The sequence below is a fragment of the Dendrobates tinctorius genome, unplaced genomic scaffold (assembly GCF_039654945.1).
Source record: "Dendrobates tinctorius isolate UK_male_01 unplaced genomic scaffold, ASM3965494v1 ptg000014l, whole genome shotgun sequence".
NCBI classification, from domain to species: Eukaryota; Metazoa; Chordata; class Amphibia; order Anura; family Dendrobatidae; genus Dendrobates; species Dendrobates tinctorius.
This window is the reverse complement of record NW_027361682.1, coordinates 431621-456624: the sequence shown is the minus strand read 5'-3', so window position 1 is coordinate 456624 and position 25004 is coordinate 431621. Positions and strand designations below refer to the sequence as shown.

The following is a 25004-nucleotide window of genomic DNA, read 5'->3' as shown; positions in this document are numbered from 1 at the left end:
GCCGGATGATACTGTGACGTTCTGGAGTGGATAACGCCCGAGAGTGGACCCTCTGGGTCGTGCGCGCCAGGTGATGACCGACCCCTATACAGGGACCGTTAGGGGCAGGACCGCAGAGGACAGAACCGCGACAGCCGGTACCGAGAGGGACGGCTCAAAGGACTAAGTAGGCCCCAGGAAACTATAGAGTACCTGAGCGGGTAGCGGGTGAGGAGGAAGCAAGGCAGCAGCCACTAGTAGGGACAGCAGGAGTGGCCTCCGGAGAAGAGGGAGAACAAACGTGGAGGCCCCAGCGGGAGATATAAGGACAGACTGGTAAGGGGCAGGGGAGCCAGGAGGCAGGAAACGGAACAGGTAGACAGAATACCATAGGACCGGCTATGGGAGCGAGGAGAGGAATATGAGGCAGGACGAGGCGAAGGCAGACTGGGGAGAACAGGAAGGAAGACAAACCAGAGAAACTATAGAGTAGCTATAGTGGCCTGAATAACGAGTGAGTACACACAATCATCCGGCGTCCTCTCTACAGAGAGGACGCTTGAAATACCTTAGGGCCAGGAAGTGATCAGCCAGCACCGCCCCTAGTGACGCCCACCGCCAGCAGAAGAGGCAGAACGGGCGCGCGCCCGCGGCCTAAGGATGACGCGCAGGGAAGCAGCAGAGCGGGAGACCGGGTAAGAGGACGCGCAGATAGAGGAGCGTGGGCGGAAGGAGGCAGCGGCGGGTGCTGCCGCAGGCGAGGTAACGGCAGGCACTGCCGCCGATGTTACAGACAGCATTTAAAAATTCCTGGCCTTTGAAATACTGCCATTCCAGATGGTGGAGACGGACAGTTTTAAAAAACTGATGGTGGTGGCTGTCCCACAGTGTGTGGTTCCCAGATCAGTGGCAAGGTCCACATAACCACAGATACGTGGACGAGTAAACATGACCAGGGACATTATATTTCCCTAACTGCCCACTGGGTAAATGTACTACTGACTGGGCCTGAGGCACAAGGTGTTCTGGCGCATGCCCTACGACCACAACCGAAGATTGCTGGACGTTTCTTTGTCCACTTTGCCTCTTCCTCCTACTTGGCTTCCTCCAATGCCTCCTCATTCGGTCAGCCTAACACCTGCACCACCAGCAGTGGGAAACAACAGCATGCTGTTCTGAAACTCATCTGTTTGGGGCAAAGATCCCACACCACGCAGGAGCTGTGGAAAGGGACCAAACAGCAGACAGATGAGAGGTTGATGCCGCTAAAACCTCAAAACCTGTCTGGTGGTGTGCGATAACGGGCAAAATCTCATAGCAGCTCTAGGCCTTACCGGTTTAATGCACATCCCTTGCTGAGTGCATGTACTGAATTTGGTGGTGGAGAGCTTCCTTACATATTACCCTGATATTTCAGAGCTGCTACTGGAAGTGCAGGACATCTGTATGCAATTTGGCATTCACACCCTGCTGCCACTCACCTGTCTGTGATGCAGCGTCACTTCTGCCATCCCGGTCACCGCCTCATATGCGGTGTATCAACAAGGTGGAACGCCTCCTTGCATATGCTGGAGAGACTGTGCGAGCAGCAGGCGACAATAGTGGAGTTTCAGCTGCAGCATGCATGGGCGAGTTGCTCTCTGGAACACCACTTCACCACCAAAGAGTGAGCCTCCATGTGTGCCATGTAGCGCTGCTTGAAGTGCTCCACCAACATGGCCAACGCTGATGACACCATCATCACCATTACTAGCCCACATCTATGACTGCATGAAAAAATGCTTTAGGTGATTAGATGATGAATGAGGTTGTGGCAAAGGAGAGACAGGGAACGTTCACACCATTATCAGGTCAGTCATCCACTAATGGCTCGGAGGGTAACTTCCTGCACTAGCAGTATCCAGGTACACAACTGTACAGCCAATGAAAAATTTTGGAGGATGTGGAGGAGGGAGGATGAACCATGTTCACAGGACGGTGGCACTCAAAGCAGCCCACGGGCATCACTGGAGCGTGGCTGGTGGAATGTAGAGGACCCAGACGATAAACCTCCCTCCGAGGACAGCATGTCATTGTCTCTGGGCAGCCTGGCACACAGGAGCCGAAGCATGCTGCTGTGCATGCGCAATGGCTGCCGAGTTGCTCAGATTGTTACCATTGCTTAATAATGGGTGGCCACTCTATTAGATTCCCACTACAAGGACAACACACCATCCTTACTTCCGTCACAGAAGTGGGGTTGGAAAATGCGGGAATATAAGAGCATGCTGGAAGATGCACTACTAACAGCGTTACCACCTGACAGCGAGGGTTCAGTGAAAAAAAAAGGCAGAAGAGGAGGAAAATGTCTGAAATGCATCTATGCAGATAGGGCACTGGCATCACTTCAGAAAGGAGGGTTAGCATGGCCGAAATATGGTAAACCTTCCTCAGCAGCATGCCACAACATATGGCACCACCATCTGATACGGTCTGTATTAGCATGAGGTAGCATATCAACATGGTGGAAGAGTATGTGTTAAATGGTTCTGCTCTATTTAACTCCTGGGTCTCCAAATTGGAAACATGGCCTCAGCTTGCCCTTTGTGCCTTGGATGTGCTGGCATTCCCCGTGGCAAATGTACAGAAGGGGGTGTGATCACAGACCGGTGCATCCGCATGCCCACAGCCAACGTAGGCAAACTCACTTGTCCGTACCTTTAGCTGACTATAGAAGTAGACCAGCAGAAACTAGTACTTGCTATATTGCACCACAGTTTATTCATGCTATTTTCTATTCAAAATATTTTGGAGCCTCCTTAAACGTAACCACTTTAATAGTACGCCGATGTCGGACACCCTCCCTTTGATGTGGGCTCCGACAGTGATCACACATTTTTCCCACCACATGCCAGCTGTCTTGAACAGCTGACATGTGCCCGGAACAGCCAAAGGGTGGAATCGCAATCTATCCACGTCTATTAACTACTTAAATGCCGCTGTCAAACTCTGACAACAGCATTTAACAAGCGCTTCCGGCAATTGCACAGGAAATCTGCCCATCAATGACCCCCATCATGTGATCGCAGGTCACCGATGGGTTGGCATGACAACCAGAGGCCGCCTGCAGAGCTCTATGGTTGTCATTGCCGGCTTGCTATGAGCACCGCCGATCAAGTTTTGGTAGCTTCTAGTCTTCTACGGAGACTATTGAAGCATGCCAAAAGTAAAAAAAAAAAAAAAAAAAATTAAAAAAATATTAAAATATATATACACACACACATATACACAAATCACCCTCCCTTTTGCCACACTCAAAATAAAACAATGAAAAAAATTCAAACAAACATACTGTGAGGTAGCGCTGTTATTCAAGTAGGGGATACTCACTTAGCCGCCACAAAACCAGATCCGGCACGGGTTTTCCATAAACAATCATAGACCATGCGGTTTATTTAGCAGCATAAACCCACAGCAGCAACATAAACGTCATCACATCAGCATAGCGTCCATGACAGAGTTCAGCTCTGTAATCCCTGTGATCACACAGGTTATGCATACACAGGCCCTTCAGCCTCAGTTATCTCACCCACGTCAGGGTTCCTTCATAGTTCCTTCATCATGCGGCAGACGTCCATTCCATCCAGGGAATCATCAGGCATGTGCAGCCATTAAACACAGCGTTCCTTGCTGTCAGGAAGACAGCCCCCATCTCTCCCAGACGGGACTATCCAAAAGAGACCAACCAGGTCCCTGCATTCACCTCATGCGACCTACCCTGGCCAACTTATATGGTCCGTAGCCACGCCCACTGGGTCACATGACTATGACCTCATCACAGGTCCTTGAACCACTCATATACACTTTATACTAGCGTTCTTAAACACACCCCTTGGGTGGGTTTGTAGGTAACTAGCCCCTGACACATTGAACCAGCACCTCAGCAGTATCTCTGCTGATTAACACACACATAAATCTCCATCTCAAGGCCACCCACCTTGAGATGCATAACGGTCACTCATATTTTGCCATTCATCCACTCTCCTGGGACATCCATACAGCGCCCCCTAGCGGACACAGTGGTCACTACACCACAATACACATATTTGGTATCGCCGCGTTCAGAATCGCCCGATCAATAAAAAAAAGGTTTAACCTGAACGCTAAACGGCATAGCGAGAAAAAAAAGTCCAAAAGTCAGAATTACGTTTTTTTTGTCACCATAACATTGCATTAAAATGCAATAACAGGCGATCAAAAGATCAATGAAAACGTCAGCTCGGAACATAAAAAAAAAGCCCTCATCCAACCCAAGATGACGAAAAATAGAGACACTACAAGTATCAGAAAATGGCACAATTTGTTTTTTTTTTTTTTTTTTTAAACAAAGTCAGGATTTTTTTTTTCATCACTTAGATAAAAAAGAACCTAGACATCATGTTTGGTGGCTATGAACTCGTAATGACCTGGAGAATCATAATGGCAGGTCATTTATAGCATTTAGTGAACACAGTAAAAAAGCTAAACAAAAAACAACTGTGGGATTGCACTTTTTTGCAATTTCACCGCACTTGAAATCTTTTTCCCGTTTTCCAGTACATAATATGTTAAAACCAATTGTGTCGTACAAAAGTACAACTTAAAAACACAAACAAAGCACAGAATGAAAATGTGCAAAAATACCTTGCAGTAAGACATATAATAGTAGTCAGCAAGTGCTGATAAAAAGGTGACAACAAATACAGGGTATTTAGTCAATACGTTTTTTTGCAAAAAAATGTATGCCAAGCTGCTCCACCACGTCAAGGTAACCCCTATTGAAGCACAAGAGAGGGGTGGGGTCTCAAATCATGCATAAGCGTTTTTTTCATGCTTATGCATGATTTGAGAGACCCCACCCCTCTCTTGTGTGACATGCACAAAAGGAGCTGTCTCACGCCACGAGCCCATACAGGTAAGCGCCTGTCTTAATCCTGCTCATTTAGACACTGTTCACATGTTCAGGTTTTAAATATATTAGATAGGGACTGCTTCAATAGGGGTTACCTTGACATGGCGGAGCAGCTTGGCATACATTTTTTTGCAAAAAAAGTATCGACTAAATACCCTGTATTTGTTGTCATCTTTTTATCAGCACTTGCTGACTACTATTATATGTCTTACTGCAAGGTATTTTTGCACATTTTTTATTCTGTGCTTTGTTTGTGTTTCAATCAGTGGGTGGTGTGAACACTGTCATACAGACTTGTTCACATTTGTGCATTTCACATGTGTTTTTATAAGTACAACTTATCCCGCAAAAAAAACAGGCCTTCACAGGGCCATATGGACAGAAAAATAAAAAAAAGTTATGGCTGAGAAGGGGAGCAAAAACGAAAATACCTCTGGTCATGAAGGGGTTTAAAAAATTAAAAAATACATGCAGTCATGCTGAGGTAGGGAGAGCCACCAGCCAGTTCGAGCATTGTGTTGCAATCACCGTCAGTGTTATATGGCCATCTGACTCTTCCCTTATACTGGTGGGTAAAACAAGACGGAAAATAAGACCTTCACAGCCGTCTACACATAATATGGGAGATTTCTCATGACACCTTCTCTTCATCTACCTTATGATCCTGAGGAAAATCAGAATCTTCTTTACAGTCCAGAAGAAGAAAAGGAGAACAGGGACATCTCTCTGGTGTTGTCCTCTCACAGGATAGAACTGGTGGAAACAAACAGGGACTGAATTCATTCCTTACATGCAGATAATTATAGGCCGTGTGTATTTATTCATTAGTCCTGTCTATTACCTGGTGATGTGAGGGGCTGGGGAACCTCCATCAGGACGTCCTTGTACAGATCTTTGTGTCCTTCTAAATACTCCCACTCCTCCATGGAGAAATAGACAGTGACATCCTGACACCTTATAGGAACCTGTCACATACAATGATACCGTCATCCCCCGATCCATCCATAGCGTTACTGTATAATGTCCCAGCATTCCCAGCAGTGTCACCTCTCCAATCAGCAGCTCAATCATCTTGTAGTTGACTTCTAGGATCTTCTGGTCATTGATGTCCTCATGTATCAGGGGGTGAGGTGGAGGCCCCGTGATTGGGCTCAGGGGTCTTCCCCATCCCTCAGACACAAGGGCCTGACAGCGCTCACTAGAGGTCTTCTTCACTACTGTGTAATCCTGGTTATGGAGAGACACATTAATAAACCTCACTACAGACATTTCCAGAGTCCTCACCTCTCCAGTTCTGTCCATCTGTTATTCCCATAGATAAGAATGATGTAATGTGACGTCATCAGAATCTCTCACCTCTCCAGTAAGCCGGAAGAGGATCTCTAGGGTGAGGTGTAATATCCTCTCCGCCATCTTGTCCCTGTCCCTATCCATCCTTGTAGGGTCACTCAGGAGAATTCTCTTATATAGAAGATCTCCACTGAAAGGATCCGATATTGTAGGGACCTGAATGGGGAGAAGATGACGATGTAACATCATAAAGATCCCATGTAAGAAATCTCCGGAGCTGTTACCGGCTTCACATGATCATTACATCCAGTCATGGCCCCGTCCTGCCCCCGGTATAACACACAGTCCCATTATAGTCACATACAGAGATTTATCACAGAATATTTCCAATCCAGAATCAAAAACACAAAACAAATCTAAAACAGACAAATCTAAATTAACGTAATCCTTGTTAAATATTCCATTAAAACAAGACACAAAGTTATAAAGTGTAGGGAACATCCACGGAGATTGGGATGTCAGGACTCAGAACAGGGGGTGTCTTTGCCTCCCTGCTTTTGTCATAGACCTGCCCAACCTCCGATGACGCGGCGTGAGTTGTGCACACCTTCTGACAGCATCCAGTGACTACGCCACTTATGCTGTACTTTGTGACAGGGCAGTTCTGGTTCATGGGAGGTTAACCGCTTCACGACATGCGCCGTATACGTATAACGCTGCATGAAGTGCGTTCCCGCAAAACGAAGTACATATATGGGGCCGCCATGTCCGTAACAGCAGGCCATCCCTGCACGTCCCCCCATTCACCCATATGCGATCGCTGTGACTGGCTGATCAATTCTGACCAGCCAATCACAGTGATGTCACAATAAAGTTGTGAAAGAAAGAAAAAAAAATCAACGTGACATGCGGTGATTGGTTCTGTCTGGGACAGCACCATTCACAAGAGTCACAATTGATGGAGTGATCACGATGTCAACTCTCCTAGTTAACCCCTTTGACACGGATTGGCTGAAAAATAGTTACTGATCAATCTTACGCCATCCTTACCTCAGAGTTGACGTTCAGAGTGGTTGTATACCTCCTGTGTTACCTGCATCTGTCTCTGTGTGCCGTGACCACAGCAGCAGCAGTTCCTAAATCCATGTTCCAGTCCCCCCCCCATAACCATACCCCCATTCATCCCCACTCACAATTGTATTTTTGCGGCACTTTTTTCCACACTTTTTCCATTTGCGTGGCATCCTACGCTGAGCATTTGTGCTCTTTCCTTGGCCGCAGTGCTCTGAACAGTATCGCTGCTGATCAGAGTCTGCACCAAGGGAATTTATATTTTTTAGATATAGTCAGAGTAGCGGATGTCGCAGTGTAAGTGATGTTCACAAAAAAAAATAATACTAGTTAGTACAGAGTAGCTTTATAGATAGGGAGGTAGCGCATTAGAGCAGCAGATGTCACACTGTTAGTGACATTCGATTTTATTTTACAAAAAAAAATTGTTAGTACAGAGTAGCTTTATAGGTAGGGAGATAATGTTTTTCTTTTGCAAAAAAAAAAATAACAGCACCAAGTACCTTTATACATAGGGCGTTAGTGTAGTGAAAGTCCCTAATTTGTCGATGCTTTCTACTGTTTAGGCACATGAGTGGCTCTACAAACGCGACATGGAAAGAGTCAGAGTCTGCGCTCCAAACAATCACTCCTCTTCTGAGCCCTGCCATGCACCAAAACAGTAGATTTCCCCCACATAAGCGGTAGAGGCGTACTTAGGAGAAATTGCACAACAATTTTTTGGGTCCATTTTCTCCAGTTACCCTTGTGACCCAAAAAATTGGAGTCTCAAGTAAAATTTGTGAAAAAAAAGGGTAAATGTTAATTTTTTTTTTCTTTCCACATTGCTTCAGTTCCTGTGAAGCACCTGAAAATTTAATAAACTCTTTGAATGTGGTTTTAAGCACCTTGAGGGGTGCAGTTTTTAGAACGGTGTCACTTTGGGGTATTTTCTGCCATATAAACCCCTCAAAATCACTTCAAATGTGATGTGGTCTGTAAACAAAAACGATTTTGTAAATTTTGTTGTTAGAAAAATGAGAAACTGCTGGTGCACTTTTATCTTCTTAGCAAAAAAAAAATTATGTTTCAAAAAGTGTTCTGTAGTAGACATTTGGGAAATGTACTCACCCGAACATCACTGTACTCACAGTATTCGGCGAGCGCCGAGCATTCCCGGGTTTGCTCGGCGGGAATTCGGGTGCCAGTCCTGCATGTTTGGCGCTCTCTAAAGCGCCAATTAACATGCAGGGATTGTCTGCCACACACTGTAATGCTGTAGCCATCTTGGTTGCGGTATTGCAGTGATTGGCTGGCCGCACAGCGTCATCAGGTCTATATGAGACCTGCTGCCGCCCTGCTCGTTACAGTCACTTCCGGAATTAGACAATGTAGGGAGAGCTGCTGCTGAGATAGGGTCAGATTTGGGGGTTTAAGTTAGTGTGGGTATACCATAATAGAAGCCACAAATCCAGCTTAATCAACAGTCCTTCTAAGGACTAAAAAAGTATTACATAGAATTCAATGCTAGGTAGGCAGGGAGTGTATGTGGGTATATAGATATCAGTAACAAGCAGGCAGGCACTGTATGTGGCATACTACATTGCATACATCAACAGTCCATTCCATTACTGTCTGCTGCTGCCTATCTAATATATAAAGCTCAATGTGTGTGTGTGTATGTATGTCCGGGATTGGCATCCGCACAGTCGCAGCTACAGCCACAAAATTTGGCACAGTCACACGTCTGGACCCCGAGAGCGTCATAGGCTATGTTGTGAGGTGAAATTTTAACCCCGCGCTTTCCAATTCACCAGACAATTTTGCCCCTATCTACATAATGGGGAAAAAGCGTATGTATGTATTGGCATCTGCACCATCGTAGCTACAGCCACAAAATTTTGCACAGTCACATGTCTGGACCCCGAGAGCGACATAGGCTATGTTATGAGGCGAAATTTTAACCCCACGCATTCCAATTCACCAAATAATTTTGCTCCTATCTACATAATGGGGAAAAAGTGAAAGGAAAAGTGTTGGAGGCAAATTGACACCTGCCAGATGTGAGCAAGGGGGACGTAAAGAATGAGAGCGATGGCGCCAAACAGTATATACCGTACAGTTGCTAAGGTGGGGCCCTGACATGGGATACTCACCACACACGGGGATATGAACACACACACAAAACGTGCCACACACTACCACGTGCTTCAACACATATACCACCCTCAGCACACATTTCACACACATACACCAACCTCGCCACATAAAAGTCGAAACACAAAAGTCGCCACGCTGTCCCAGAGCTGTTTAAAAGATGAAAAATGAGCTGTGATTGGTTGCTATTGTAGGTAGGGTAACCGACGGGGGGGTGACCCACTTCTTGCTGCAGACAAACACGAGACTGAGACAGAATTTGTATTCAACAGGTCCGTTTTTATTGGTCGCCCTTCTGACGACCACAGCAATTCACCACAGCAGCTTCACACTTCTCCGTACACAGGCCCGGGTACCTTCACTTCTTTTTTACTGTAGTCGTGGCGTCCCTCGTGGCTCTTTTCACTGTGGCTGCCCTAGGCCCATCCACCACAGCGCTTCACCAGTCCAATTACGCCGTCCGTTTGGTACCCCCAGGCTCTCTTCGTCTGCGGCTACTGTCCTCTGGGCCACCCCCTGTGACCGCCTCAATTGTCAGTCCCCTCCGGCGCCTTTCTACTGTCTCTTTCTCCTCAGCAGAACTTCTTCTCTACTGTGCTTCCTCTCACTGACTGAACTCTCCAGAACCTTCTCTCAAACTTTTATACTTCCAGTTCTGGAAACTCCGCCCACCATCACCTGACAGCTTCTCTGACCAATGGCAGTTGTTCAGTCCCACTCTTACACTCTCCACTGCCCTCTAATGGTCAAACTACAATACTACACCCTTTCTCTTTATCTCAGCGGTTTCTCACCTACACTGCGCTACACATCCGCCTTCCCACTACAGATAGGTCTGTCCATCAGCCACCTTCCCTACACTCTGTCCATCAGTCCACCTTCCCTACACTATCAGCAACAGTTTTCTTTGTAGACAGTTGTGGTAACTGAGGCCTATTATTCTTATCATTTCTATGGTGTTATCGTCCTTCTGTAAAGCTGGAAATAACAATTTATTACCGTGCCAACACAGACCACCCTCTGACACAGACTGCAGGGGGAGCCCAGTATCACACCAGATAGGATTAGATACACAGCTCAGCAGTAAGTATCACACAGGATAGGATTAGATACACAGCTCAACAGCCAGTATCACACAGGATAGGATTAGATACACAGCTCAGCAGTCAGTATCACAAAGGATAGGAATAGATACACAGCTCAGCAGTCAGTATCACACAGGATAGGAATAGATACACAGCTCAGCAGTCAGTATCACACAGGATAGGATTAGATACACGGCTCAACAGTCAGTATCACACAGGAGCGGATTAGACACAAGGCTCAGCAGGCAGTATCACACAGGATAGTATTAGATACACAGCTCAGCACACAGTATCACACAGAATAGTATTAGATACACAGCTCAGCAGTCAGTATCACACAGGATAGGATTAGATACATAGCTCAGCACACAGTATCACACAGGATAGGAATAGATACACGGCTCAGCAGTCAGTATCACACAGGATAGGATTAGATACACGGCTCAACAGTCAGTATCACACAGGAGCGGATTAGACACAAGGCTCAGCAGGCAGTATCACACAGGATAGTATTAGATACACAGCTCAGCACACAGTATCACACAGAATAGTATTAGATACACGGCTCAGCAGTCAGTATCACACAGGATAGGATTAGATACACGGCTCAGCAGTGAGTATCACACAGGATAGGATTAGATACACAGCTCAGCAGTCAGTATCACACAGAATAGGATTAGATACACGGCTCAGCAGTCAGTATCACACAGGATAGGATTAGATACACGGCTCAGGAGTCAGTATCACACAGGATAGGGTTAGATACACGGCTCAGGAGTCAGTATCACAAAGGAGAGGATTAGACACATGGCTCAGCAGTCAGTATCACACAGGATAGGATTAGATACACGGCTCAGTAGTCAGTATCACACAGGATAGGATTAGATACACGGCTCAGTAGTCAGTAACACACAGGATAGGATTAGACACATGGCTCAGCAGTCAGTATCACAGAGAATAGGATTAGATACACGGCTCAGCAGTCAGTATCACACAGGATAGGATTAGATACACGGCTCAGCAGACAGTAACACACAGGATAGGATTAGATACGTAGCTCAGCAGTCAGTATCACACAGGATAGGATTAGATACGTAGCTCAGCACACAGTATCACACAGGATAGGAATAGATACACGGCTCAGCAGTCAGTATCACACAAGAAAGGATTAGATACACGGCTCAGCAGTCAGTATCACACAGGATAGGATTAGATACACGGCTCAGCAGTCAGTATCACACAGGATAGGATTAGATACACGGCTCAGCAGTCAGTATCACACAGGATAGGATTAGATACACGGCTCAGCAGTCAGTATCACACAGGATAGGATTAGATACACGGCTCAGCAGTCAGTATCACACAGGATAGGATTAGATGCAAGGTTTTTATGTGCAATATAATCATTATAATTTGTTATAACTAACCACAGTTGGTTACTATGCCCAGGCAACGCTGGGATCTTCATAGGCAGCATCAATAGTAAAAAGTTGGTCACACTTGTCAAACACTATGTTTGACAAGTGTGACCAACTTGTGAATCAGTTTTCCAAGCGATGCTACAGATCGCTTGCAAAACACTAGTGTTTCGCAGGAATTCCGCAAGCGTATTTCCTGTATATTTCCGGCAGCAGGGACTCGCGGAATTGCCGTGGAAGTCTCCGCAGCAATTCCGTACGTGTGGACATAGCCTGAAGGTGCTCAAATCCACATTCAAGAAGTTTATTAACCCTTCAGGTGCTTCACAGGAATTGTTGGAATTATTAAAAAAAAAAAAAATTAACATTTGACTTTTTTTTCCACAAAAAAAATCTTACTTCAGATCCAATTTCTTTTATTATACCAAGGGTAACAGGAGAAACAGGACCCCCAAAGTTGTTGTACAATTTGTCCTGAGTACGCCGATACCCCATAAGTGCAGGTAAACCACTGTTTGGGCGCACAGCAGACCCCGGATGGGAAGGAGCACCGTTTGACTTTTCAATGCAAAATTGGCTGGAATTGAGATTGGATGCCATGTCACGCTTTGAGAGCCCCTGATGTGCATAAACAGTGGAAACCCCCCACAAGAGACACCATTTTGGAAAGTAGACACCCTAAGGAACTTATCTAGCTATGTGGTGAGCACTTTGAACCTCCAAGTGCTTCACAAAAGTTTATAACGTAGAGCCTTGAAAAAAATATTTTTTTTTTTTTTCGCAAAAATGATCTTCTCCCCCCAATTTAATACTTTCCCAAGGGTAAAAGGAGAAATTGGACCCCAAAAGTTGTTGAATAATTTTTCCAAAATATTTGGATACCCCACATGTGGGGGGAAACCACTGTTTGGGCACATGGCAGAGCTCGGAAGGGAAGGAGCACCATTTGACTATTTCAACGCAGAACTGGCTGGAATTGAGAGCAGTCGCATGTAGCGTTTGGAGAGCCCCTGATGTGCCTAAACAGTGGAAATCCCAAAATTCTACCTCCAACCTTAACACACCCCTAACCCTAATCCCAACCCTAACTATAGCCCTAACACTAACCCCAACCCTAATGGGAAAATGGAAATAAATACACTTTTTATTTCATTATTTTTCCCTAACTAAGCGGGAGATAAAGGGGGTTTGATTAACTATTTATAGCGGGTTTTTATGTATGGCAGCTGTCAAACGCTAAAAGACGCTTTTTATTGCAAAAAAATATATAGTTTTTGCATCACCACATTTTGAGAGCTGTAATTTTTCCATTTTTTGCCCCACAGACTCATGTGAGGTCTTGTTTTTTTGCGGGACGAGTTGACGTTTTTACTTGTACCATTTTCGGGCACATGACTTTAATTATAGTTTTATATTCTGATTTTTCGGAGGCAGAACAAACAAAAAACAGCATTTCATGAATTTATTCAGGTCAGTACGATGACAGCGATACCTGTCCCCTCTATCACACAGTACCTTCTGCCCCATTAGCACTCACCAGTGCAGACTTCTCCTCCAGCTCTTACATCTGGAGTCGGCTGTCCCCTAATGTGCAGAGTCCCGGTGCTCCCCCAGGACTGAGTCCTGTCCCCTCTATCACACAGTCCCTGCTCCCCCATTACCGCTCACCAGTGCAGACTTCTCCTCCAGCTCTTACATGTGGGGCCGGCTGTACCCTAATGTGCAGAGTCCCGGTGCCCCCCAGGACTGAGTCCTGTCCCGTCTATCACACAGTCCCTGCTCCCCCATTACCGCTCACCAGTGCAGACTTCTCCTCCAGCTCTTACATGTGGAGCCGGCTGTACCCTAATGTGCAGAGTCCCGGTGCCCCCCCAGGACTGAGTCCTGTCCCCTCTATCACAGTCCCTGCTCCCCCATTCCCGTTCACCAGTGCAGACGTCTCCTCCAGCTCTTACATGTGGAGCCGGCTGTACCCTAATGTGCAGAGTCCCGGTGCCCCCCAGGACTGAGTCCTGTCCCCTCTATCACACAGTCCCTGCTCCCCATTACCAGTGCAGACTTCTCCTCCAGCTCTTACATGTGGGGCCGGCTGTACCCTAATGTGCAGAGTCCCGGTGCTCCCCCAGGACTGAGTCCTGTCCCCTCTATCACACAGTCCCTGCTCCCCCATTACCGCTGACCAGTGCAGACTTCTCCTCCAGCTCTTACATGTGGAGCCGGCCGTACCCTAATGTGCAGAGTCCCGGTGCCCCCCAGGACTGAGTCCTGTCCCCTCTATCACACAGTCCCTGCTCCCCCATTACCGCTCACCAGTGCAGACTTCTCCTCCAGCTCTTACATGTGGAGCCGGCTGTACCCTAATGTGCAGAGTCCCGGTGCCCCCCAGGACTGAGTCCTGTCCCCTCTATCACACAGTCCCTGCTACCCCATTACCGCTCACCAGTGCAGACTTCTCCTCCAGCTCTTACATGAGGAGCCGGCTGTACCCTAATGTGCAAAGTCCCGGTGCCCCCCCAGGACTGAGTCGTGTCCCCTCTATCACACAGTCCCTGCTCCCCCATTATCGCTCACCAGTGCAGACTTCTCCTCCAGCTCTTACATGTGGAGCCGGCTGTACCCTAATGTGCAGAGTCCCGGTGCCCCCCCAGGACTGAGTCCTGTCCCCTCTATCACAGTCCCTGCTCCCCCATTCCCGTTCACCAGTGCAGACGTCTCCTCCAGCTCTTACATGTGGAGCCGGCTGTACCCTAATGTGCAGAGTCCCGGTGCTCCCCCAGGACTGAGTCCTGTCCCCTCTATCACACAGTCCCTGCTCCCCCATTACCGCTGACCAGTGCAGACTTCTCCTCCAGCTCTTACATGTGGAGCCGGCTGTACCCTAATGTGCAGAGTCCCGGTGCCCCCCAGGACTGAGTCCTGTCCCCTCTATCACACAGTCCCTGCTCCCCCATTACCGCTCACCAGTGCAGACTTCTCCTCCAGCTCTTAAATGTGGAGCCGGCTGTCCCCTAATGTGCAGAGTCCCGGTGCCACCCAGGACTGAGTCCTGTCCCCTCTATCACACAGTCCCTGCTCCCCATTACCGCTCACCACTGCAGACTTCTCCTCCAGCTCTTACATTTGGAGCCAGATGTACCCTAATGTGCAGAGTCCCGGTGCTCCCCAGGACTGAGTCCTGTCCCCTCTATCACACAGTCCCTGCTCCCCCATTACCGCTCACCAGTGCAGACTTTTCCTCCAGCTCTTACAGGTGGAGCCGGCTGTACCCTAATGTGCAGAGTCCCGGTGCTCCCCCAGGACTGAGTCCTGTCCCCTCTATCACACAGTCCCTGCTCCCCAATACCACTCACCAGTGCAGACTTCTCCTCCAGCTCTTACATGTGGAGCAGGCTGTACCCTAATGTGCAGAGTCCCGGTGCTCCCCCAGGACTGAGTCCTGTCCCCTCTATCACACAGTCCCTGCTCCCCATTACCAGTGCAGACTTCTCCTCCAGCTCTTACATGTGGAGTCGGATGTACCCTAATGTGCAAAGTCCCGGTGCCCCCCCAGGACTGAGTCGTGTCCCCTCTATCACACAGTCCCTGCTCCCCCATTATCGCTCACCAGTGCAGACTTCTCCTCCAGCTCTTACATGTGGAGCCGGCTGTACCCTAATGTGCAGAGTCCCGGTGCCCCCCCAGGACTGAGTCCTGTCCCCTCTATCACAGTCCCTGCTCCCCCATTCCCGTTCACCAGTGCAGACGTCTCCTCCAGCTCTTACATGTGGGGCCGGCTGTACCCTAACGTGCAGAGTCCCGGTGCTCCCCCAGGACAGAGTCCTGTCCCCTCTATCACACAGTCCCTGCTCCCCCATTACCGCTCACCAGTGCAGACTTCTCCAGCTCTTACATGTGGAGCCGGCTGTACCCTAATGTGCAGAGTCCCGGTGCTCCCCCAGGACTGAGTCCTGTCTCCTCTATCACACAGTCCCTGCTCCCCCATTACCGCTCACCAGTGCAGACTTTTCCTCCAGCTCTTACAGGTGGAGCCGGCTGTACCCTAATGTGCAGAGTCCCGGTGCTCCCCCAGGACTGAGTCCTGTCCCCTCTATCACACAGTCCCTGCTCCCCAATACCACTCACCAGTGCAGACTTCTCCTCCAGCTCTTACATGTGGAGCAGGCTGTACCCTAATGTGCAGAGTCCCGGTGCTCCCCCAGGACTGAGTCCTGTCCCCTCTATCACACAGTCCCTGCTCCCCATTACCAGTGCAGACTTCTCCTCCAGCTCTTACATGTGGAGTCGGATGTACCCTAATGTGCAAAGTCCCGGTGCCCCCCCAGGACTGAGTCGTGTCCCCTCTATCACACAGTCCCTGCTCCCCCATTATCGCTCACCAGTGCAGACGTCTCCTCCAGCTCTTACATGTGGGGCCGGCTGTACCCTAATGTGCAGAGTCCCGGTGCTCCCCCAGGACAGAGTCCTGTCCCCTCTATCACACAGTCCCTGCTCCCTCATTACCGCTGACCAGTGCAGACTTCTCCTCCAGCTCTTACATGTGGAGCCGGCTGTACCCTAATGTGCAGAGTCCCGGTGCTCCCCCAGGACTGAGTCCTGTCCCCTCTATCACACAGTCCCTGCTCCCCCATTACCGCTCACCAGTGCAGACTTCTCCTCCAGCTCTTACATGTGGAGCCGGCTGTACCCTAATGTGCAGAGTCCCGGTGCCCCCCAGGACTGAGTCCTGTCCCCTCTATCACACAGTCCCTGCTCCCCCATTACCGCTCACCAGTGCAGACTTCTCCTCCAGCTCTTACATGAGGAGCCGGCTGTACCCTAATGTGCAGAGTCCCGGTGCTCCCCCAGGACTGAGTCCTGTCCCCTCTATCACACAGTCCCTGCTCCCCCATTACCGCTCACCAGTGCAGACTTCTCCTCCAGCTCTTAAATGTGGAGCCGGCTGTCCCCTAATGTGCAGAGTCCCGGTGCCCCCCAGGACTGAGTCCTGTCCCCTCTATCACACAGTCCCTGCTCCCCATTACCGCTCACCACTGCAGACTTCTCCTCCAGCTCTTACATTTGGAGCCAGCTGTACCCTAATGTGCAGAGTCCCGGTGTCCCCCAGGACTGAGTCCTGTCTCCTCTATCACACAGTCCCTGCTCCCCCATTATCGCTCACCAGTGCAGACTTCTCCTCCAGCTCTTACATGTGGAGCCGGCTGTACCCTAATGTGCAGAGTCCCGATGCCCCCCAGGACTGAGTCCTGTCCCCTCTATCACACAGTCCCTGCTCCCCATTACCAGTGCAGACTTGTCCTCCAGCTCTTACATGTGGGGCCGGCTGTACCCTAATGTGCAGAGTCCCGGTGCTCCCCCAGGACTGAGTCCTGTCCCCTCTATCACACAGTCCCTGCTCCCCCATTACGGCTCACCAGTGCAGACTTCTCCTCCAGCTCTTACATGTGGAGCCGGCTGTACCCTAATGTGCAGAGTCCCGGTGTCCCCCAGGACTAAGTCCTATCCCCTCTATCACACAATCCCTGCTCCCCATTACCAGTGCAGACTTCTCATCCAGCTCTTACATGTGGAGTCGGCTGTACCCTAATGTGCAGAGTCCCGGTGCCCCCCCAGGACTGAGTCCTGTCCCCTCTATCACACAGTCCCTGCTCCCCCATTATCGCTCACAAGTGCAGACTTCTCCTCCAGCTCTTACATGTGGAGCCGGCTGTCCCCTAATGTGCAGAGTCCCGGTGCCCCCCAGGACTGAGTCCTGTCCCCTCTATCACACATTCCCTGCTCCCCCATTACCGCTCACCAGTGCAGACTTCTCCTCCAGCTCTTACATGTGGAGCCGGCTGTACCCCAATGTGCAGAGTCCCGCTGCTTCCCCAGGACTGAGTCCTGTCCCCTCTATCACACAGTCCCTGCTCCCCATTACCAGTGCAGACTTCTCCTCCAGCTCTTACATGTGGAGCAGGCTGTACCCTAATGTGCAAAGTCCCGGAACCCCCCCAGGACTGAGTCCTGTCCCCTCTATCACACAGTCCCTGCTCCCCCATTATCACTCACCAGTGCAGACTTCTCCAGCTCTTACATGTGGAGCCGGCTGTCCCCTAATGTGCAGAGTCCCGGTTCCCCCCAGGACTGAGTCCTGTCCCCTCTATCACACAGTCCCTGCTCCCCCATTACCGATCACCAGTGCAGCTTCTCCTCCAGCTCTTACATGTGGAGCCGGCTGTACCCTAATGTGCAGAGTCCCGCTGCTTCCCCAGGACTGAGTCCTGTCCCCTCTATCACACAGTCCCTGCTCCCCCATTACCGCTCACCAGTGCAGACTTCTCCTCCAGCTCTTACATGTGGAGCCGGCTGTACCCTAATGTGCAGAGTCCCGGTGCTCCCCCAGGACTGAGCCCTGTCCCCTCTATCACACAGTCCCTGCTCCCCCATTACCTTCTCACCAGTGCAGACTTCTCCTCCAGCTCTTACATGTGGAGCCGGCTGTACCCTAATGTGCAGAGTTCCGGTGCCCCCCAGGACTGAGTCCTGTCTCCTCTATCACACAGTCCCTGCTCCCCCATTATCGCTCACAAGTGCAGACTTCTCCTCCAGCTCTTACATGTGGAGCCGGCTGACCCCTAATGTGCAGAGTCCCGGTGCCCCCCAGGACTGAGTCCTATCCCCTCTATCACACAGTCCCTGCTCCCCATTACCAGTGCAGACTTCTCCTCCAGCTCTTACATGTGGAGTCGGCTGTACCCTAATGTGCAGAGTCCCGGTGCCCCCCCAGGACTGAGTCCTGTCCCCTCTATCACAAAGTCCCTGCTCCCCATTACCAGTGCAGACTTCTCCTCCAGCTCTTACATGTGGAGTCGGCTGTACCCTAATGTGCAGAGTCCCGGTGCCCCCCAGGACTGAGTCCTGTCCCCTCTATCACACAGTCCCTGCTCCCCATTACCAGTGCAGACTTCTCCTCCAGCTCTTACATGTGGAGTCAGCTGTACCCTAATGTGCAGAGTCCCGGTGCCCCCCAGGACTGAGTCCTGTCCCCTCTATCACACAGTCCCTGCTCCCCCATTACCGCTCACCAGTGCAGACTTCTCCTCCAGCTCTTACATGTGGAGCCGGCTGTACCCTAATGTGCAGAGTCCCGGTGCACCCCAGGAATGAGTCCTGTCCCCTCTATTACACAGTCCCTGCTCCCCCATTACCGCTCACCAGTGCAGACTTCTCCTCCGGCTCTTACATGTGGAGCCGGCTGTACCCTAATGTGCAGAGTCCCGGTGCTCCCCCAGGACTGAGTCCTGTCCCATCTATCACACAGTCCCTGCTCCCCCATTACCGTTCACCAGTGCAGACTTGTCCTCCAGCTCTTACATGTGGGGCCGGCTGTACCCTAATGTGCAGAGTCCCGATGCTCCGCCAGGACTGAGTCATGTCCCCTCTATCACACAGTCCCTGCTCCCCCATTACCGCTGACCAGTGCAGACTTCTCCTCCAGCTCTTACATGTGGAGCCGGCTGTACCCTAATGTGCAGCGTCCCGGTGCTCCACAGGACTGCGTCCTGTCCCCTCTATCACACAGTCCCTGCTCCCCCATTATCGCTCACCAGTGCAGACTTCTCCTCCAGCTCTTACATGTGGAGTCGGTTGTCCCCTAATGTGCAGAGTCCCGGTGCCCCCCAGGACTGAGTCCTGTCCCCTCTATCACACAGTTCCTGCTCCCCATTACCAGTGCAGACTTCTCCTCCAGCTCTTACATGTGGAGTCGGCTGTACCCTAATGTGCAGAGTCCCGGTGCTCCCCCAGGACTGAGTCCTGTCCCCTCTATCACACAGTCCCTGCTCCCCCATTACCGCTCACCAGTGCAGACTTCTCCTCCAGCTCTTACAAGTGGAGCAGTCTGTCCCCTAATGTGCAGAGTCCCGGTGCCCCCCAGGACTGAGTCCTGTCCCCTCTATCACACAGTCCCTGCTCCCCATTACCAGTGCAGACTTCTCCTCCAGCTCTTACATGTGGAGTCGGCTGTACCCTAATGTGCAGAGTCCCGGTGCCCCCCTGGACTGAGTCCTGTCCCCTCTATCACACAGTCCCTGCTCCCCATTACCAGTGCAGACTTCTCCTCCAGCTCTTACATGTGGAGTTGGCTGTACCCTAATATGCAGAGTCCCGGTGCCCCCCAGGACTGAGTCCTGTCCCCTCTATCACAGTCCCTGCTCCCCCATTACCGCTCACCAGTGCAGACTTCTCCTCCAGCTCTTACATGTGGAGCCGGCTGTCCCCTAATGTGCAGAGTCCCGGTGCCCCCCCAGGACTGAGTCCTGTCCCCTCTATCACACAGTCCCTGCTCCCCCATTACCGCTCACCAGTGCAGACTTCTCCAGCTTTTACATGTTGAGCCGGCTGTACCCTAATGTGCAGAGTCCCGGTGCCCCCCAGGACTGAGTCCTGTCCTCTCTATCACACAGTCCCTGCTCCCCCATTACCGCTCACCAGTGCAGACTTCTCCTCCAGCTCTTACATGTGGAGCCGGCTGTCCCCTAATGTGCAGAGTCCCGGTGCCCCCCCCAGGACTGAGTCCTGTCCCCTCTATCACACAGTCCCTGCTCCCCCATTACCGCTCACCAGTGCAGACTTCTCCTCCAGCTCTTACATGTGGAGCCAGCTGTCCCCTAATGTGCAGAGTCCCGGTGCCCCCCAGGGCTGAGTCCTGTCCCCTCTATCACACAGTCCCTACTCCCCCATTACTGCTGACCAGTGCAGCCTTCTCCTCCAGCTCTTACAAGTGGAGCCGGCTGTCCCCTAATGTGCAGAGTCCCGGTGCCCCCCAGGACTGAGTCCTGTCCCCTCTATCACACAGTCCCTGCTCCCCCATTACCGCTGACCAGTGCAGCCTTCTCCTCCAGCTCTTACATGTGGAGCCGGCTGTCCCCTAATGTGCAGAGTCCCGGTGCCCCCCCCAGGACTGAGTCCTGTCCCCTCTATCACACAGTCCCTGCTCCCCCATTACCGCTCACCAGTGCAGACTTCTCCTCCAGCTCTTACATGTGGAGCCGGCTGTCCCCTAATGTGCAGAGTCCCGGTGCCCCCCCCAGGACTGAGTCCTGTCCCCTCTATCACACAGTCCCTACTCCCCCATTACCGCTGACCAGTGCAGCCTTCTCCTCCAGCTCTTACAAGTGGAGCCGGCTGTCCCCTAATGTGCAGAGTCCCGGTGCCCCCCAGGACTGAGTCCTGTCCCCTCTATCACACAGTCCCTACTCCCCCATTACCGCTGACCAGTGCAGCCTTCTCCTCCAGCTCTTACAAGTGGAGCCGGCTGTCCCCTAATGTGCAGAGTCCCGGTGCCCCCCCCAGGACTGAGTCCTGTCCCCTCTATCACACAGTCCCTGCTCCCCCATTACCGCTCACCAGTGCAGACTTCTCCTCCAGCTCTTACATGTGGAGCCAGCTGTCCCCTAATGTGCAGAGTCCCGGTGCCCCCCAGGACTGAGTCCTGTCCCCTCTATCACACAGTCCCTGCTCCCCCATTACCACTCACCAGTGCAGACTTCTCCTCCAGCTCTTACATGTGGAGCCGGCTGTCCCCTAATGTGCAGAGTCCCGGTGCCCCCCAGGACTGAGTCCTGTCCCCTCTATCACACAGTCCCTGCTCCCCCATTATCGCTCACCAGTGCAGACTTCTCCTCCAGCTCTTACATGTGGAGTCGGTTGTCCCCTAATGTGCAGAGTCCCGGTGCCCCCCAGGACTGAGTCCTGTCCCCTCTATCACACAGTGCCTGCTCCCCATTACCAGTGCAGACTTCTCCTCCAGCTCTTACATGTGGAGCCGGCTGTACCCTAATGTGCAGAGTCCCGGTGCTCCCCCAGGACTGAGTCCTGTCCCCTCTATCACACAGTCCCTGCTCCCCCATTACCGCTGACCAGTGCAGACTTCTCCTCCAGCTCTTACAAGTGGAGCCGTCTGTCCCCTAATGTGCAGAGTCCCGGTGCCCCCCAGGACTGAGTCCTGTCCCCTCTATCACACAGTCCCTGCTCCCCAATTACCGATCACCAGTGCAGACTTCTCCTCCAGCTCTTACATGTGGAGCCGGCTGTTCCCTAATGTGCAGAGTCCCGGTGCCCCCCAGGACTGAGTCCTGTCCCCTCTATCACACAGTCCCTGCTCCCCAATTACCGATCACCAGTGCAGACTTCTCCTCCAGCTCTTACATGTGGAGCCGGCTGTTCCCTAATGTGCAGAGTCCCGGTGCCCCCCAGGACTGAGTCCTGTCCCCTCTATCACACAGTCCCTGCTCCCCCATTACCACTCACCAGTGCAGACTTCTCCTCCAGCTCTTACATGTGGAGCCGGCTGTCCCCTAATGTGCAGAGTCCCGGAGCCCCCCAGGACTGAGTCCTGTCCTCTCTATCACACAGTCCCTGCTCCCCCATTACCGCTCACCAGTGCAGACGTCTCCTCCAGCTCTAACATGTGGAGCCGGCTGTACCCTAATGTGCAGAGTCCCGGTGCCCCCCAGGACTGAGTCTTGTCCCCTCTATCACACAGTCCCTGCTCCCCCATTATCGCTCACCAGTGCAGACTTCTCCAGCTTATACATGTGGAGCCGGCTGTACCCTAATGTGCAGAGTCCCGGTGCCCCCCAGGACTGAATCCTGTCCCTTCTATCACACAGTCCCTGCTCCCCCATTACCACTCACCAGTGCAGACTTCTCCTCCAGCTCTTACATGTGGAGCCAGCTGTACCCTAATGTGCAGAGTCCCGGTGCCCCCCCAGGACTGAATCCTGTCCCCTCTATCACACAGTCCCTGCTCCCCCATTACCGCTCACCAGTGCAGACTTCTCCTCCAGCTCTTACATGTGGAGCCGGCTGTACCCTAATGTGCAGAGTCCCGGTGCCCCCTAGGACTGAGTCCTGTCCCCTCTATCACACAGTCCCTGCTCCCCCATTACCACTCAACAGTGCAGACTTCTCCTCCAGCTCTTACATGTGGAGCCGGCTGTACCCTAATGTGCAGAGTCCCGGTGCCCCCTAGGACTGAGTCCTGTCCCCTCTATCACACAGTCCCTGCTCCCCCATTACCGCTCACCAGTGCAGACTTCTCCTCCAGCTCTTACATGTGGAGCCGGCTGTACCCTAATGTGCAGAGTCCCGGAGCCCCCCAGGACTGAGTCCTGTCCTCTCTATCACACAGTCCCTGCTCCCCCATTACCGCTCACCAGTGCAGACTTGTCCTCCAGCTCTTACATGTGGGGCCGGCTGTACCCTAATGTGCAGAGTCCCGGTGCCCCCCAGGACTGAGTCCTGTCCCCTCTATCACACAGTCCCTGCTTCCCCATTACCGCTGACCAGTGTAGACTTCTCCTCCAGCTCTTACATGTGGAGCCAGCTGTCCCCTAATGTGCAGAGTCCCGGTGCCCCCCAGGACTGAGTCCTGTCCCCTCTATCACAGTCCCTGCTCCCCCATTCCCGTTCACCAGTGCAGACGTCTCCTCCAGCTCTTACATGTGGAGCCGGCTGTACCCTAATGTGCAGAGTCCCGGTGCCCCCCAGGACTGAGTCCTGTCCCCTCTATCACACAGTCCCTGCTCCCCATTACCAGTGCAGACTTCTCCTCCAGCTCTTACATGTGGAGTCGGCTGCACCCTAATGTGCAGCGTCCCGGTGCCCCCCCAGGACTGAGTCCTGTCCAATCTATCACACAGTCCCTGCTCCCCCATTATCGCTCACCAGTGCAGACTTCTCCTCCAGCTCTTACATGTGGAGCCGGCTGTACCCTAATGTGCAGAGTCCCGGTGCTCCCCCAGGACTGAGTCCTGTCCCCTCTATCACACAGTCCCTGCTCCCCCTTTACCGCTCACCAGTGCAGACTTCTCCTCCAGCTCTTACATGTGGAGCCGGCTGTCCCCTAATGTGCAGAGTCCCGGTGCCCCCCCAGGACTGAGTCCTGTCCCCTCTATCACACAGTCCCTGCTCCCCCATTACCGCTCACCAGTGCAGACTTCTCCTCCAGCTCTTACATGTGGAGCCGGCTGTACCCTAATGTGCAGAGTCCCGGTGCCCCCCAGGACTGAGTCCTGTCCCCTCTATCACACAGTCCCTGCTCCCCCATTACCGCTCATCAGTGTAGACTTCTCCTCCAGCTCTTACATGTGGAGCCGGCTGTACCCTAATGTGCAGAGTCCCGGTGCCCCCCCAGGACTGAGTCCTGTCCCCTCTATCACACAGTCCCTGCTCCCCCATTACCACTCACCAGTGCAGACTTCTCCTCCAGCTCTTACATGTGGAGCCGGCTGTACCCTAATGTGCAGAGTCCCGGTGCCCCCCAGGACTGAGTCATGTCCCCTCTATCACACAGTCCCTGCTCCCCCATTACCGCTCACCAGTGCAGACTTCTCCTCCAGCTCTTACATGTGGAACCGGCTGTCCCCTAATGTGCAGAGTCCCGGTGCCCCCCAGGACTGAGTTCTGTCCCTCCTATCACACAGTCCCTGCTCCCCCATTACCGCTCACCAGTGCAGACTTCTCCTCCAGCTCTTACATGTGGAGCCGGCTGTACCCTAATGTGCGAGCCCCGGTGCCCCCCAGGACTGGGTCCTGTCCCCTCTATATGGGTCCCTGCTCCCCCATTATCGCTCACAAGTGCAGACTTCTCCTCCAGCTCTTACATGTGGAGCCGGCTGACCCCTAATGTGCAGAGTCCCGGTGCCCCCCCAGGACTGAGTCCTGTCCCCTCTATCACACAGTCCCTGCTCCCCATTACCAGTGCAGACTTCTCCTCCAGCTCTTACATGTGGAGTCGGCTGTACCCTAATGTGCAGAGTCCCGGTGCCCCCCCAGGACTGAGTCCTGTCCCCTCTATCACACAGTCCCTGCTCCCCATTACCAGTGCAGACTTCTCCTCCAGCTCTTACATGTGGAGCCGGCTGTACCCTAATGTGCAGAGTCCCGGTGCCCCCCAGGACTGGGTCCTATCCCCTCTATCACACAGTCCCTGCTCCCCCATTACCGCTCACCAGTGCAGACTTCTCCTCCAGCTCTTACATGTGGAGTCGGCTGTACCCTAATGTGCAGAGTCCCGGTGCCCCCCCAGGACTGAGTCCTGTCCCCTCTATC

The 25004-nt window shown here is 51.9% G+C and overlaps 2 protein-coding genes across 4 annotated transcripts in view; both read right to left on the bottom strand.

The window, feature by feature from the left end:
- LOC141074220 (uncharacterized) overlaps positions 1-14163 on the bottom strand; it is a 345885-nt gene extending 331722 nt beyond the window's left edge. Inside the window, 5 exon segments of the mRNA XM_073561802.1 lie at positions 5565-5662; positions 5751-5874; positions 5957-6136; positions 6266-6415; positions 14090-14163. Coding sequence (XP_073417903.1) covers positions 5565-5662; positions 5751-5874; positions 5957-6136; positions 6266-6343 — 480 coding nt within the window. The 5' untranslated portion in view covers positions 6344-6415; positions 14090-14163.
- The window catches only part of LOC141073571 (uncharacterized), a 700581-nt gene that overhangs the window by 670050 nt on the left and 5527 nt on the right, over positions 1-25004 (bottom strand). Inside the window, exon 1 of one of the 3 annotated variants that reach the window (XM_073560881.1) lies at positions 14741-20648. The exons of 1 other annotated variant lie outside the window; for it this stretch is intronic. The gene's annotated coding sequence lies outside the window, so the exon portion shown is untranslated. Of the gene's footprint in view, positions 1-14089; positions 14131-14740; positions 20649-25004 lie in introns of those variants that run through there. One more of the 3 variants, XM_073560876.1, reaches the window with a different exon arrangement.